The sequence below is a fragment of the Aethalodelphis obliquidens genome, unplaced genomic scaffold (assembly GCF_003676395.1).
Source record: "Aethalodelphis obliquidens isolate GAN/ISIS:26980383/991018 unplaced genomic scaffold, ASM367639v1 scaffold10, whole genome shotgun sequence".
Classification (NCBI taxonomy): Eukaryota; Metazoa; Chordata; class Mammalia; order Artiodactyla; family Delphinidae; genus Aethalodelphis; species Aethalodelphis obliquidens.
The window spans coordinates 27,106,987-27,124,928 of record NW_020837954.1 but is presented as its reverse complement, the minus strand read 5'-3'; the positions used below and the strand labels follow the sequence as shown (position 1 = coordinate 27,124,928).

The 17,942-nt window shown below is 34.6% G+C and overlaps 1 protein-coding gene across 1 annotated transcript in view; it reads right to left on the bottom strand.

Annotated features, from left to right (window-relative positions):
* The window catches only part of GPR137C (G protein-coupled receptor 137C), a 53,821-nt gene that overhangs the window by 14,642 nt on the left and 21,237 nt on the right, over positions 1-17,942 (bottom strand). Inside the window, exons 2-3 of the mRNA XM_027111246.1 lie at positions 8,598-8,641; positions 6,838-7,066 (exon numbers count right to left, since the gene is read on the bottom strand). Coding sequence (XP_026967047.1) covers positions 6,838-7,066; positions 8,598-8,641 — 273 coding nt within the window. The remainder of the gene's footprint in view (positions 1-6,837; positions 7,067-8,597; positions 8,642-17,942) is intronic.

The following is a 17,942-nucleotide window of genomic DNA, read 5'->3' as shown; positions in this document are numbered from 1 at the left end:
TATGTATATGTCATTTTTCTTTGCTCTCAAAATTTTCTTTTTCTTTTTGGTTTTAAGCACTTTGAGTACAATGAACTTAGGTAAGATTTTCTATATATTTATCCTGATTGGGCTTAGTTGAGCTTCATGAAACTATAAATTTATGTCTTTCATCAAAACTGGAAAATTTAGGTCATATTTCTTCAAATATTTTTTTCCAATCTCATTTTCTCCCTCTTTTCCTTTGGGAATTCCAATTATACATAATTTGGCCCTGAGGCTCTGTTCATTTTATTATCATCTTTACCCCCAATATCCTCTGTTCTTCAGATTGGATAATTTCTGTTGATTTAAGTTCATTGACTCTTCTTTCATCTCCAATCTGCTGCTAAGCACAACTAGTGACCATTTAAATATTGTATTTTTTAATTCTAAAATTTCTGGTAGTTTTTAAAAATAGTTTCTATTTCTCTGAGATTTCTTATTTATTCATTCATTCAAGTATATTTTCCTTCACATCCTTGAGCATATTATAAAATCTTTGTCTGATAAATCCAACATCTGGGTCATCTGTGGGGGACTGCCACCAATGATTGCTTTTTGAGTTTTGATTTTTGTTCTTGAGTATGAGTTAAATTTTTCCTGTTTCTTCATATATCTAGAGACCTTGGATTGTGTTTTGGACATTGTGAGTGCCATGCTTTAGAGTCTGGATGCTGTTATAGTCCTCTGAAAAGTATTGATTTTTCTTTTTTTCCCTTAAATTTTTTTTAAAATTTATTTTTAGCAAATAATTAACCTGGCTAGACTCAAATCCCAAACTATCTCCCATGAATGGATAGCAGCTGAAACCTCAGTTCAATTTCTTTATCCTTAACTGTGCTGCTGCTTGGAGTATGTCCTGCACATGCTTAGTTCAGGTATCGGATAAAAATTTGGCAGAGTTCATAATCAGAATTTGGAGCTTCCTCTATCTGGCTATCTTCTTCCCGAGATTTCCCACTCACTTTCCATCTGGAATAGTTTCTTGAATTTTGTCCTATGATTCTTCAAGCAAGTAAAATAGAAGGTTTCTCTTCAAGTTTTGGCTGCCCCATGGATGGGACTTTCCCTCAGGCTAGAAGCTGTAAAAAATAGGAAACTCACTGTGTCGGTTCCTTCTTCTAAGGGGTTGCTCTCCAGTGCCTTCAGTGCTTTTTATATTTTGTCCAGAATTTATCTTTGCTTTCTGTAGAAGGTTGGGTCCAATGGAAGCTACTCAGCCAATACCAGAAGTAGAACCCTGCACATAGTTTTTGAATTCATCTCACAAACGCTACTTCCATTTTGAAATTAGAATGAAAAATAAGAAAATAAGGTAGTCTCAATTAGTAAATTTTAAAATGTATTTTGATAATTATATGGCCTAAAACAGTCTCAAAAAGAGTTTCACTGTGCTAAGACACAATGAAATTAGATCTCTGGCTCCTATGACCCTACCATTACAGAATAGATGGCTTTTAGTGGATGGACCTTATGACCATGGAAAAATAAAAAATTCTGAAAATGCTGGCTGGTCTAGTAAAGGAGTCTAGAAGTACAAGGGAAAGCTACTTGAGCTTAGGAGTAGGTAAAAGATATAAACCCAGGGTTGTAAGCAGGGATTTTTCAAATGGGATAAGTGTGTGGAGGGTTGGCTCAGCAGCAGAGTAGAACAGAATAGGAAATAAGACTTGGAGTATAAGAACTGGAGGAATGAAAGCAGTAAATTAAAGATGTACCACAGCTTAAGATAGATAAAGAAAATCCCAGTGACTCAGGAGAGAAATTATAACAGAATATTGGGAAGGTGGCAATAATTCCTATTACAGAGGATGATGCAGCCTCTATTTTTTTTTTACCACCATCCTCACCAAATTCTGGTGAAGTCATATTTCAGGGTGGTGGAAGTGAGACATTAATGGCATTTTAGCCTATTTCTTTAATTATGGCCTAAATTACCATACACTCCTTCTTTAGTCTTATAGGATCAGCTGGTCTGCATGAAAGATCAGAAATGTTGTTTAGCTGAATGTTACTGTGTCTCTGCAAGATGCTAATGATGCCTCCATCCTAATACATTAATTAATATGGCTCAAGGATTGAGTGAACATGGGACAGAAAGGTTTGCATAGTAATTAAAACTGTTAGACATTCGGGAGAGAGAGAGAAAATGCATTATTTGTAAATGGCTAACTGGGCAGGGAGATAAGCTGACCTTGAGTCAGATAATGATTCCTTTTACACTCTTATGCAGGTATAAAATTGTATGTGTCCTTGACCAGAGATGTAAGGCTGAAAGCTTAACTTTTATTCCCACCCCACCTTTGAGTGGTCTTTCATGTAGATAATTCCAACTTGCCATTATAGGGACTAAGCATCTACCATCGGTTTATACCTTTTTGTGCCAATCGGTTATTTTTTCCATTAAAAATGATATGTCTCCTATATTCTTATAAATATGCTTATTTTTTTCTAAAATGGAAAGGAATATTAGAATAAAAATAATTTTATTGTATGCATTTTAATGTTAAAAGTTATAATTCTGATAAAAGTAAATAATTTCAAATATACCACAGAAATCATACAAATAAAGGCAAAGCACACAGCAATAAAAAACCTTAATGGGAGAAAAGGACCAATACCAACAATCATATCAATAAATATAAACTATTTGTTTACACTATAAAGAGTTTATATAAAAAAAACTCTAAAATATTTTGTTTAAAGTTAATGAGACATACTTGAAATGTAAGCAACAGACAAAAACTTAAAAGCTAATATCAAGAAAAGAAAAAAAGCAAATAAAAAAGCCATTACATAATTTTAACAATACATGTTCCAAAAATTTCTAAGAAAAATGAGTTAAACAATGAAATGTAATCTATCAGAGACTTCAATCCTTACAAAATCTGTGTGGGATGGGATATAAATAGAGTCAAATAAAATTACAATAAATTATTTAAAAGAGAGATCCTGTTCTTCAGGTAATCCTTATTCTTTTCCACCGTTCCTTTTGAGAATTTGATTACATATATAGGATCTGTCTCCAGATACAATTTGCCAAAAATTTCAGGTATTCAAGAACTTCCTGAAGCTACATTACCATCCCTTAGTACACATTAGGATAATAATGGCTAACATTTGTAAGTTAGCGCATTCCCAAGTGCGAGGTATTATATTAAATACTTTATATGCATTTTAATTTAATTCTTATAACATCTTTATAAGGTAGGTACTACTTTTACCCTCAAACAGCCTCTGAGATCAATACTGTCATTATTTCCATTTTACAGATCAGGAGAGTGACGCTTAGATGTACTGTTACTTGTGCAATGTCATACAGCCAATGAGCAGGAGAGATGGTATTTATTTAGATCATTATCTATCTGATCCCAGGTTTCCAGCTCTTAATCACTATGATATACTGTCTCTCACTAAGGTCTTTTCATATTAATTAAAAAATCAATATACCTGAAAAAGAGATATAAACATATCCCAAAGTATATCCAATCCCATTTTTCATTTATATCACCCTCATTGCAAAAGAGAATTTGAAGTAGTTACAGAGATACACACAGAATAAAAAGTAAACATAGGAATGTGCGGGGGTGGGGGTAAGAAAGTGAGATGAAACTAGAGGTAGACCCAGAAACAAAAATGAGTATCATAAGGTCATCTACGATTGATATAAAGGTGAGTCACATATTTGTTTCTGAACAACATAGTAGCCAGGGAAAAGAAGAATTTAATCAATAATGTTTTACCTAGTACTGAATTGGAGGAAAAGATCTTTTCTAGGGAACACTGATTGTATGGACAATATTCTTAACAACATAATACAGTAGAGACTTTAAGATAAATGTTTCTTACAAGAATTTCATACATATTTCTTGACGTAGGCCAAAGCATAATGTCACAGTATATGTTGGGAAAGACAATTCTATCCAGGGTACAATGCAGTCTCAGAATATAACTCTATAATGAACTGGATTGGGCAGAGGAGAAGATATGGAATAGACAGGGAAATGGACAGACTGTACATACTTCAGGTAATTTTTCCAGCAATTAAGCCTTTGAATTTAACAGTTGATAGTAAATTTTTTCTAACAAGAACCTGGAGTACAGAAATTCTACATTGTTTAGTAGGCCACATTCGTATGCATGGACAATCAAGCAGAGGGTAAAACTGATAATTTCTTATGGAGGTTAGGGGGCCTGAAGAGGACAGATATCTGAATTTTAGACTTTCCACCAAAGGGAGTGTAAAGATAGTATCTATCTATATGTAGAGATAATGTGTAATTCGCACTGATGTGTAAATATGTAGTATTTGAGACATGGCTGGAATCCAAACGGAAAAATTTTCTTTGTTTTTGTTAAATAAGAATGTTGCTATAATATAGCGATATTATGGAAAGTTGCCAAGGCAGTACTTGAGAAAACATATTGCTCTTAATACCTTTATTAGTTTACAAAATAATAAATTAAGCATCTATATAAGAACACAGATATGGAACAAAGGAACAAAAATTAAAAAATGAAAGAGCAGAAATAAACTATTCAAATTGACAATAACTAATATTTAAAACGCAAGTTAGAGTTGCTACTTTGAAAAAGAACCAAATCACAGCACTGGTCTAGTTGCTAAAAGAATAAAATTAAATTTAAAAGAATTCAGATAGAGAGTTATTTCTAAATTTTATTCTGGAGATGGAGGAGAAGGGACCAAATTGAGGTCATAAAAAGGGGTAACATTAGAGTTATGCCTTTAAAGTTGGGTAAGATAAGGACAAACAGGAATAGAGCACTGGGAGGGAAAAACATTCCTGGAAGATGCAACGGCCTAAGGATATACAGACAGGGAAGCATACTGTGTGCCATTTAGAAATAAGGTAGGTAAGACTGGTTGAGACAAATCATGGAGGATCTCATTGTCACCAAATATGTAGAAGAAGGAAGGAAGAATAAAGAGAAAAACAGACTGAAGTCTGAACTTTAAGGAAACTCTCTGAGAGACAGCCAGAAACAAGGTCAGTTTGAAAGTGGAGGATATAAATGCTCAACAGACATTTGTTGATGGAATAAAAGAAATGGCCATGACTATATGTTGTTATAGAAGTCAAAACACAAAAATGAGCCTAGTGATTTTACAAAGAGAATGTGAAAGCAAGATGACGTACTATTTGAATAAAGAAGTTTATACCCTAATTAGGAAGACCAAGAACTACAGAACATAGAATAAAAATAATCGAATATCTCATATTATATTTACCTTTATAGGTGTGTATTTGAACATGTTTCTCTGTAGTGTTCCTAGAGAATTCTGAATGCATGTACCTTTTAAATTTAATATCTTTCATATGATAGCGAGGGAAAGGTATTTGAAATAATTCTGGAGGAGTTATCAGATGAACTTTCCTCCTGAGACTGGCAACTTAACTCTATTCAGAGAATTTTCTATATCAGAGTGAGTAAAACCAAACTTAGAAAGTTGCTAGGTATTCAGAAAAGAAGCTCTTTAAATTCAACCATATCTGTGTATGCTTTATCACTAGACAACAAGAGGTATGGATTCTATGGCGATGTTATCACACTAGGAAAAGATGCTGTTGCTACACCAAAAGGTTATGCACCACAACAACAGTGAGTGTATTATTCTTAACACTGAAACTGAAGCCAGAGTTAGCTAAAATATTTAACTTTTAGGAAGTAAAAGTTTAGAAGTTGAATAAAATAATTTTCCGGGTGAGATTAATGGGTTGAAAGTGAGTCTGTCTGTCTATCTGTCTCTCTCTCTCTCTTCTATTTCTATTTTTATTTCTATATTTATATTTCTACTGATATATGTTTAAAAAATAAAGGTAACATCTCCACGTAAACTTAAAGGACAAGTTAATTACCATGCATTTAATTAACTTTAGTAGGACTATATTAAGGATAATAACAATATAGAAGTCTAAAAATATTTCAGAAGACTGTTCTGTTTAAGACACTATCTTGTTTATCTTCAGTGAATAGGCAATGATGCCACATTAAAGCAAGCTTGTATGTATGCATAAGCCCAACGAGCCCAACACCACTCTGGAAGCATAGATGAGGAACTCAGCCTGCGATGGGCTATGAGCCAATATCCATACATCTATGCCCCACATCCAATGCCACACATACACTGGGACACTGATTCATCACTCAACCACATTGTCAATCAACAACAGTAGAAACATTCATGGTTTTCTGTTAATAGGTTAACACTGGTTTTTGTTTACTGACCCGAAGTATAAAGAAAGGGAGAAGCAAGGCATTTATAAATTTAGTTACACGACTAGCTGTTTCAAATGTCATAGGGACTTCATATTATGGGGTGAAGTAACATTTTCTAAACCTTTATACAAATAAACACCCCTTTACCAATATGACACCTTAACGTTGCTAACCCAAATATGAATAGACATGATGCGGTAAATTTGTTTAATGGCAATACTGTCACCCTTACTGATGAAATCTTCAGTTGTTAGTATGGCTTTGTATATTAGACTATTTGTGATACATCTGTATAAATTCTGGTTTCTATCATTTAATTAGCCTCCAGGGTAGAGGATATAAGTCATAGAAAATACAATATGCTCATGATGAGCTTCTTCTTTAAAAAAAACATTGTTTAGTAAGGGCTCAGTTTTGAATACCTTTTAATTTCTTGTGATCATTCTTTCATGCTCAAAAATGTACCTGACACTCAGAATGCTTTCTGAAGAATTATAAAATTTCCATTAAAATATGGTTCATAGGATGAAGATTTGAAGTTAGATTTTCAAGTATAAATTTAAGAAATATACTTACCTTTGATTCGAGGTAGACATTTGCTGATGACATTTTTGTAATTTTGCATATGTAACTAACTAAAGAGATGGCACAAAGAATAAACAGGCTATCGTTAATTAATGCTCGAACAAACACAGTCCATTTCAACTGATTTTCTGGGACATCTCCGTGGACTAGCATTGCACAAGTCAAGTTCACCACTAAAAAGAGAAGACTTGCCAATATAAAGCCCAAATGCAACAGAATTCTGAAAGAAAAAAATGAGTTTATTAGATGTTTATAAAACTAATGAGAAATTAAACTTAATACTGAATTAGTGTGTACTTTAAGTACAATAATTCCTTCAGCTTAAACTGCTTGTAATTTAATACAAATTTAATAACTACTCAGAGTTACTTGGGATATTTTTGCCATTATGAAATTAGTATCTAAGCCATTTAAAAATGGCATGAGATTCTAAAGCACTAATTTAAAAATAATCTCATGTGGACTTGAATTCAGTTGTCTCTACCAGGAAGAATAATATTGGACTATTTTAACATTAATTCAAGTAATCCTGAATTTTTCATTTTCGTAACTGCTGAGCACATTTTCATTGACCTTTCCATTCTAAGAATTATCAGGTTTTTATAATTTGCTTGGAAAATTAATATACAGTATATAAATTTAAATTGATCACTAATATTAACTTTAAGAGGTAAGGGAAATGTGTTTTAAACAATGTTCAGTTTTATGAACATCTGATTATCTATAGCAAACATTTCTTTCAAACAAAACTAAAGAGGAACACAGGGACAATATACGTAGAGTTTCACACACTCATCAGTACCTCATCTTCTTATAAAGTTGCATATTTACTATGCGTACAGAACTACTCCCAAAGTAAAATGCTTAACCACTTCCCCCTAAAAAAAATTGGACCACTTCTAATTTTTAAACTCTTCAGGTAAGGTGTGGCTGTCTGTATCAAGTAGCTGGAACAGCTTCCTGTATGAAAGTAATCCTAGTTCAAATACATTTATACCCCAAATTAACATGATCTAGAAATTTATTTGCCATTCTAATATCTTCCATTTTGGTCACTTTCAATAGTGGGAATCATAAAATGTTGTTTGCCTTTGGGAGTAATTTACACAAGGAAAAATTGAAGGTAATGTGTAATCTGTAACAAGCAATCTTTATTAAGTATACATGCAAAGTACAAAGATTTTAGTTTGAGAAGTTTAGATCTTAATATTCTCTCAGATTAAACAATAAAAATAATAATTATATACTTTGAAACCCAAAATGGACCTTGAAATTATCCATGCATCCAGGGGATTATAGTAGTTTAGGAAACAAAGTACCAAGAGGTTAGATGAGTTGCATAGCTGGCAAGTTTGTGGGAGAATTGGTCTGAAACCCAAGGCTTCTGATTCCCAGGTTTAGCAATCTCATTTCTGAGGTGAATCAGTACTGAAATATTACTTATTTCATGGAACTGTACTATATATTCTTACTCTAAACAGCATAATCTATCTTGAGTATTTGTGGACCCTATGAAACAGTCCTAAAACATCTGACATCTGAAGTAGGCCAGTGACAGAGCAGCAAAAAAAGGTGTTTGGCAGCAATACTGCTGAAAGGGAATGACCAGATTACTCAATTCACTTCCTATGAACTAATCTAACTACTTGATCTTCTATAAAACTGCTAAGGCATCCTCAACTACAAAGCCCTTCTACCTTGGGAACTGTACTGTGAAAAAAAATATAGATCTTGCTACTCATGAAACTTACTTGTGTTTGTCAAGTTCAGTTGCACATCTGACTTTACATATAACCTATAAAGAGAGTACAGAAAGAAAGTTTTGAAAACACATGTAATATAGTATTCTTAAATTTGTTTTGATTTTGTGTTTCAAAGTGATACAACAAATAATAATAGATAGCAAGTAAAACTCAAAAGTTAACAGTTGAACTACGCTGGAGAAAACATAGGCAGATTTCCAAAGGTTTAATACAATAAATTAATAACTTTCTATGGTATAATCTTAAATTTCTACATTTTTAAACAGAATTAATTCAGTTTAAACATTTATTGAACTTATTTTTTACATTGGAGTATAGTTGATTAACAATGTTGTGTTAGTTTCAGGTGTACAGCAAAGTGATTCAGTTACACATTTACATGTATCTATTCTTTTTCAAATTCTTTTCCCATTTAGATAATTACAGAATATCAATCAGAGTTCCCTGTGCTATACAGTAGGTCCTTGTTGGTTATCCATTTTAAATATAGCAGTGTGTACATGTCAATCCCAAACTCCCTAACTATCACTCCCTGCTACCCTTCCCCTTGGTAACCATAAGTTCTTTCTCTAAGTCTGTGAGTCTGTTTCTGTTTTGCAAATAAGCCAGACAATGGGAAGGATGGCTTGCCACCTATTCTAAACTTCATTATATCACTCATGTTTTGTCTTAAAATGGAACGACTTACTTTTAAATATGAATATGGGTGAGTGTTCTCCCAATATTATTTACCCCTAAGATGAAATAAAATAGTAAAAAGAAAGAAGGGAACAAAAAATGAACACAAAGATGAGATCATATTTAGGGAACTTACTTTCTTCATAAAGCCTTGCAAAAGGCAGGTTCTCAAATATTTGATGAATAAAGTTAATCAAGTAGGTTAAGTAGAGTTTGAAATAAACATGGTAACTTCTGAAAACATACTGTGGAAGGTCTCAATTCCTAACTGGTGAATATGGACTTTATTATTTAGATAATGGGAAGATATGGAGGGTTTTTATGTAAGCACTCCAAATCACAGAATTTCATTAATCTGGCATCAACGTAAGGCAACTGCAGAGAAACTTCAGACTAGAAGTAGAAAGACTAATTACAAGACTACTGAAATAGAGTATGAACTTTGAGCGGGGGGTGGGGGGGCCTGGAAAGAAAGAGGCAAGTACAGAACATTATAAAGGAAAACAGTGTAAGTACTCAATAACTTACTGATTCCATTCAAACAGTTACTGAGCACACACTATGAAGGGTACCATGGATTCATACATACAGTAACTGGTTCTGCCCTCAAGGAGCTCAGTATATGAAAGAAAGAGATAAACCAACTATTTTGAAACATTATGTCATCAATGCAAAAGATGCTACCACAACAGCTAAGAAGGGGGATAGACTAATTCAGTGCAGGAAATGGTGAGAGGTAAGGGGAAAGAGGAGAGACTGTGTAAAGGGTCAGGTAGGCAGGACTTAGAGAAGTCACATTTGAGTCAAGTTATGAAGGATAAATGAGTGTTAGACAGGTAAAGGCTCAGGCAGAGATAGCAGCCTGTGCGTCTACTCATATCTATTGTATTTTGGTTAACAAGCTAGATGTGATAGATGATTTTAAAATACTACCCTCTTAGTCTCAAATTGTACCACTTAAATCATCCTCAGATACATCTGTTTTCTTTGTCTTTACTACTATATAGCCTTTTAATTGGTCTCTCTGCTTCCATTCTTAACTCCATCTGTATCTTTAGAAGATAACTATTCATTTTGCTATTTTTCCTTTATTCTCACCTCTCTACATGTTTTATTTTTACCTAAAAGTTGTACTAAAATATATATGACATAAAACTACAATTTAACCAGTTTTTAAGTGTACAGTTTCACTGCACTGAGTACACTCACATTGTTGTGCAACCATCACCACCACCCATCTCCAAAACTTTTTCATCCTCCCAAATTGAAACTCTGTATCCATCTAACAATAACTCCTTATTCCTCTCCCCTCCAGCCTTTGACAACCACCATTCTAATTTCTGTCTCTATGAATTTGGCTACTCTAGGTACCTCATATAAGGGAAATTATACAATATTTGTCCTTTTGTGACTGGCTTTCTTCACTCAGCATAATGTCTTCAAGGTTCATCCATGACATCACACATGTAGATGTGTCAGAATTTCCTTCCTTTTAAGGCTGATTAATATTCCATTTTATGTATATATCAAATTTTGTTTAAACATTCATCCACTGATGTTCACCTGAGCAGCTTCTACCTTTTGGATACTGTGAATAATGCTGCTATAAACATGTCCTATACGTGAACATGTTCTATATATGATTTAAAAAATCATTTGAGAGTAAGTTGCATATGTGATGCCCCTTTACCTCTAAATATTTCAATGTATACTTCCTTAAAAAAGAAATTCTCTTATATAACCAGTATGATTAAAAAAATCATAAAATTGATACTGATAAAATACTATTATCTAATCTGCAGACCTTACTCAGATTTTGCCATTTGGTCCCCAAAATGCCATTTATGGGAGGGAAAAATCCAAGATTATACATTACACATAGATTTCATGTATACTTAATTCCATAATTGTCATTTTCCCCCTTTGTCTTTCATGATATTCAGTTTTAAAGAGTTCAGACCAGTGATTTTGTAGAATGCTTCTCACTGGGTTTATCAGATATTTCCTCATGATTAGATTCAGAATTTGCGTTTTGGTAGGAATACCACAGAAATGATGGTGCTGCATTCTTCTCAGTGCATTATATCATGAGGTTCATGATGTTGATTTGTCCCATTACTGTGAGGTTAACTTTGATCATTGGTTAAGATGGTATCTACCAGGTTTCTCCATGGTTAAGTTACTGTTTTTCCCACTGTAATGAGTATCATGTGGAGAGGTATTCAGAGACTAGTAAATATCTTTTATTTGTCAAACTTCCATACACTAGTTTTAGCATCTATCAACCATTCTTGCCTGAATAAATTATTACTATGATGGAACACCTTCTTTTAAAAAAGTAAATCTGATCATACTACTCCAGGAAAAAGCCCATACTCCTTTGATACAGAAAAGGTCTTTTATCACTTAGTTCCACCTTCCCATCATTATATCCTTTTATCCCCATCTTCAATCTTATGGTCTGCTCATTCTGAATTATTTACAACTTTCAAATAAGGGGTTTAATTTCACATCTCTGTGCCTCTGTACACGCTTTTACTTTACCTGAAATATGATTTCATGGTCATAGAGCAAATTCCAACTCATCCTTCAATACCTTACTCTTTGTCATTTTTTATGTTGTCACCTTAAGTGCCTTAGGAAGAGGGAAACCACTCTGTATCCCTGCATTACAAATCATACTTTATGGCATTTGTTTACATTTTTATTCCCCTCTTAAGAGAGACGTAACTTACTCATATGTATAGCCCCAGTGCCCAGCATGATACCTGGTTCACAGTAGGTTCAGAAAATGTTTGAATAAATGAGCAGTGAATTTAGGTCAAAGCAAGTACTTTGGCATGTTGTTGTGGTGTGGGTATGGGAAATACAGCACAAGCAGAAACTGAAGGGGGAAGCAGTCGTCCAATCACGGAGACCCTGTATAAAAATGTCAAAGGATTAGACCTTAACTCCCACAAACTCTGTAATATGATTTTATGCTCAAGTGATTTCTTAGGTGACAGTGTAGACAATGGATTAGAATGGCATAAAGAATTCCAGTTAAAAGACTGTTGCATTTGAGTGAGTCCATGCAATCTCATTCTCAGGTTTTGAATCTAAAGAACTGATAGAATGAAAGTCTCACTGACAACAATTTTAAAAAGTCAGGTCATAGAATTGATTCTTAGTTTTAAAATTTATTAGATATAGGCAGAAATAGAGATGGCAGATAAGTTTTGGAATATAAGAAGTAAATCACAATCACCTACAGAGGTGACAGCTGCAACTCAAAGTAGAATATATTTGAGGGAGCAAATGTAGAATGAGAAATCAACCTGTGATATGTTCACATTTATTAGTCAAAATGAAAAAGCCCAAAAAGTGAAGAAAAGAAAGATGACCAAAGGACACAGACTTAAGAATCAGACTAGTCACAGCAGTGGAGTACTTTAGAGGTGAAAGGAAGAAAGTTCAGCCATTGTTAAATTCGGCAAAAAGTCAAGAATAATTAAGAAACAACCATTTGATTGAGGTATCTTGAAGAGAATAGTTTTCAGCGGAATGACAGGAAAAAATGCAAGGAATTAAGATGACAAAGGCAGTGAGCACAGATTATATGAGATATATTTGAAGATAGGAGATAAGAAAAGGAAAATTTGTATTGGAAATCATGTATTGGAATATTGCAGGTTTCTACATGCCAGGTTTTCTACTATGCAAGGGGTTTGCACAGCAAACATCCTTGAAAATTAGAGATAGTGTCTACCTTAGGGTCAGAGGGAAGATCTGTCTCCTGATTGGTATAATATAGAGAACATTTCCCTCCCTGGAGATATTCCAGGGGAGTAAAGTCTTCCTCTCTCTCCTTGGTGAAGATTTGCTTACATTCCAGAGTAAAGATAAGGTCTGTCTGTCTTCCTCATTTTGGGGTTTCTCTCCTGTAACACACCTTGCTGCATACACAGGTAACATCTGGCTCTCATTGTGTTGCCTTACAGGAATTGGGCTTGGGCGCTTGATTCAAAATATTGCTTTGGTTGCTTTTTGTTTTTTTGCCATGAGTAATAAATGGTCTTTTTCTCTGACCCATGCGTCTTCTGTTTTCTGTTGGTATATGTATTATAAAACTGTGGCAGGCTAACCTGTCAGCTTTCAAGTAGGGTAAAATCTCAGATTTTCACAGTTTCTGATTTAATAATCTGCTGATCAAAAATGAACTAGAGGGGGTGAAATGGTAAATGGAGGAGAGTGGGAGTGAGGAAAGGAGAGTTCAATTGCTAAAGAAGGCTCTAGGTGAGGCAGGTCAGCCCTGAAAAGGAAAACACATACTATTGAGTCAAGAGGGTAGAAAAGACAGTTGAAGAAAAATTTGGAGGTCTGCACAGAAAATTTAAAATAATCTACAAACCTCTCTTTGCTAGAATAAGAAGTGGGGATGTAGCACAGACACAACATTTTGATGTAGAGAAGATGGATGAGAGAATTTGGCAGATGGATTCTATTCTTTTCTAGTAAAGTAGGAGGCAAGGTCATATCCTGAGAAGAGATGTTAGATTTAAGCCCTTGGAATATGGAAAATATTTGGAACACATGAATAGAAGGGCTATAATAGATTATATTGAGAAGCAGAGAGGTCCAGTTAAAGTCAGGCAGTTGACAGTATATGTGGTCAGTAAGGGTTCCTAATTTGAAAATTGAAACACTCTAACAGAAAAAAAGATACCATTATAAAAAGTTCAAATAACAACATTGCATTTTTCAAGCAAAAATTTAGAACTATTTAGACACGTGGAACTATTGTAGAGAAAGAAAAAGTGGGTGAGTGAACCACATCGGCACAGCAAAGTCAAGGGATGAGGAATACTAGACTGACCATAGGTTCTAAATGCAAAATGACATCAAAAAGAAGCTAACGGAGTGGGGAAACAAAAGGGGTAAAGTGAGTAAAGGTTAGGATGAGGGTAAAAAACATATAAAGGGATGAATTCCATATGTATAAGGGGAAAGAGAAGAAACGGGTTGGAAAGAATTGCTTCATTTTCAAGAGTTGATCCAAGGTGTGGTCATTCTGCTGAGTAGCTCAAATAGAAATGGAGGGTTTTAGAGCTCTGAGAAGCCACTGAATTGAGAGACATTGGATGCATTATCAATATGGGCTTTGAAGGACATCTATAGATGTTCAAGAGACAGGGCCAGAAGAAAGAAAGTGATGATTCACCCAGGAAAGTGGAAGTTATTATTATAGCCAGTGATGACCTAATCAGATGGCATGGGTTTAAGACAGATGATGATGGTATAACATCAGAAGGTGTACTGGGAAACATAAAACAGGCTGACTGTTCTTCCCACAAATTGAGATGGGGTGTTTACGAAGTGTTGTCTGGAAAAAGCTAGAGTTCAGTGAAGGCATTTAAAAGGTTCAAATGAAGAAGAGAATGGGGACAGGGTAGAAAGTGTAATCTAAAAGGTCATGGGATGGGATAAATAATGAGTGTGAGAGGGAGTTGAGCTGAACAAAGAAAGAATTAAAGGTCAGCAGTGGTCCCAGATTTGCAGAATGTTACAATGCATCATATAAACACAACCAGGTGCTTCCATCACATTGAGATTACAATAAGATTAAAAATGATGACCTGATATTAGTAGATTCCAAGTATTTTGTAGAATATAGCTAACAGGACATGATGCTAGGCAAACAAAATTCATATAAAACATGTCAAGCAATTATCATTTGTTAAGATGTTAAGACAGTGAATGATAGTTCATGAAGCACAGTAAACATGTACTTTATGTAGATTTCCAGAAGTTTAGAATGGTAAATAGCATACATGTAAATGATTTGCTGATGCCAATTTATGTCAGAGGGGCCATATCTTTCCAGGTCTTTCTTAGTATCAGAAAAACTGAATAAATGGGTCATTTTATTTTACTTTTTAATTAAACACTTAAAAAAAATTGAAGTATATTTGATTATATTAGTTTCAGGTGTACAACATAGTGATTCAAAAATTTTTCACAAATTATACTCCAAAGTTATTATAAAATATTGGCCATATTCCCTGTGTTGTATAATATATCCTTGCAATTTATGTACTGTGTACATAGTAGTCTGTACTTCTTAATACCCCTATCTTAATACCCCCTCTTCCCTCTCTCCCTGGTAACCACTAGTTTGTTCTCTATATCTGTGAGTCTGTTTCTGTTTTGTTATATTCATTCGTTTATTTTTTAGATTCCACATACAAACGATAACATATGGTATTTGTCTTTCTCTGTCTGACTTATTTTACTGAGCATAATACCCTCCAAGTACATCCATGTTGTTGCAAATGGTAAAATTTCATCCTATTTTTATGGCTGAGTAGTACTCCACTGTATGTGTATACCACATCTTCTTTATCCATTTATCTGTTGATGGACACTTAGGTTGTTTCCATATTTTGACTATTGTAAATGATGCTGCTATGAACATTGGGGTGCATGTATCTTTTTGAATTAGTGTTTTCACTTTTTTCAGATATAAACCCAAGAGTGGAATTGCTTGATCATATGGTAGCTTTATCTTTAGTTTTTGAGGAAACTCCATACTGTTTTCCATAGTGGCTGCACCAATTTACACTCCCACCAACAGTGTATGAGGGTTCCCTTTTCTCCACATCCTCACCAACATTTATTTGTGGTCTTTTTGATGATAGTCATTCTGACAGGTGTGAGGTAATATTTCAATGTGGTTTTGATTTGCATTTCTCTGATGATGAGTGTCTGTTGGCCATCTATATGTTTCCTATGGAAAAATTTGATTAGGTCTTCTGCCCATATTTTAATCAGGTTGTTTGTTTTTATTGATGTTGAGTTGAATGAGCTGTTTCTATGTTTTGGATATTAATCCCTTATTGGTCATATCTGCAAATATTTTCTCCCATTCAGTAGGTTGTCTTTTTGTTTTGTTGATGGTTTCCTTTGCTATACAAAAGCTTTTATGTTTGATTGGGTCCCATTTGTTTATTTTTGTGTTTGCTTTCTTTGCCTTAGATCCAAAAAATATTGCTATGATTCAGGTTAAAGAGTGTTCTGCCTATGTTTTCTTCTAGGAGTTTTATGGCTTCTGGTCTTTAATCCATTTTGAGTTTATTTGTGTATATGGTGCGAGAATATGTTCTAATTTCATTCTTTTACATGTAGCTGTTCATTTTTCCCACACCACTTATTGAAGAGACTTGTCTTTTCCCCATTGTATATTCTCAACTCTTTTGTCCTAGATTAATTGACTATAAGTGCATAGGTTTACTTCTGGGCTCTTTATTCTGTTCCATTAATCTATAAGTCTGTTTTTGTGCCAGGATAGACTGTTTTGATGACTTAACTTTGTAGTATAGTCTGAAGTCAGGAGCATATCTCCAGCTCTGTTCTTCTTTCTCAAGATTACTTTGGCTATTTGGGGTCTTTTGCATTTCCACACAAATTTTAGAATTTAAATGGGCTATTTTAGAAGGATATTATTCTTTATTCTAAAATTATGAACAATTATATGGGTTGATGGATAACAAATGTTTTTCATCATATAACCTACTTTTTTCCCTACGTACAAACTAGTAGTCCCTAATTTAGAAAATATCAGTTTATAATTTTTGAATTAATGAAGATTTAAAACACTCATCACTAGCAAACATTTTAAAATATTTAACCTATTTATGAGTGATCTGAAATGATTTTGTTATTTTGTAATTCAGACTCTCATTTTTGTCTCCCTATTTAGTTCTTCAAGTAAAGGGAAGAAAGATGAGAGTATGATAAATATATTTTATTTGTGAATGTTATCTAATATAAGTTTAGTTAATACAGGTATCCCAAGATTTGAGGAAGAGTCACCATGGAGCTATATATCATTTACTGTCTCTCATGGCATTCAGAACCATGCTGCTTGGAGATAGTAGATACTGAAATACCTATAGAATGGGTGCTTTTCTATACAATTTTTTTTTTAATTTTTTTTTTTTTTTGTGGTACGCGGGCCTCTCACTATTGTGGCCTCTCCCATTGCGGAGCACAGGCTCCGGACGTGCAGGCTCAGTGGCCATGGCTCACGGGCCCAGCTGCTCTACGGCATGTGGGATCCCCCCCGACCGGGGCATGAACCCGCATCCCCTGCATTGGCAGGCAGACTCCCAACCACTGCGCCACCAGGGAAGCCCCTACAATTTCGTTTTGTCAAGTCAATTTTCCCATGTTTGTTGATTTGAAATAGAAACTTTATTGGAGAACATATCTATATAAACTTTGGAATTGATGCAAAAATAAATTGGGGTGAACAAAGTCTCTTCCCCGTTCTGAATAGATAGGCATATATTTCCAACTATGTAGATTTCTTTCACAGAAGCAGTTTCCTTAGATTCCATCTCAATTTAAGTTCCTATGGAGAGTAGTGCACCATTCCCAAGCCTGCCCTTGCTAGTGCTGCATACTAAAAAAATGAAGCTTTTGGGCTTCCCTGGTGGCGCAGTGGTTGAGAGTCCGCCTGCCGATGCAGGGGACATGGGTTCATGCCCCAGTCCGGGAAGATCCCACAGGCTGCGGAGCAGCTGCGCCCGTGAGCCATGGCCGCTGAGCCTGCGCGTCCGGAGCCTGTTGCTCCGCAACGGGAGAGGCCACAACAGTGAGAGGCCCGCATACCGC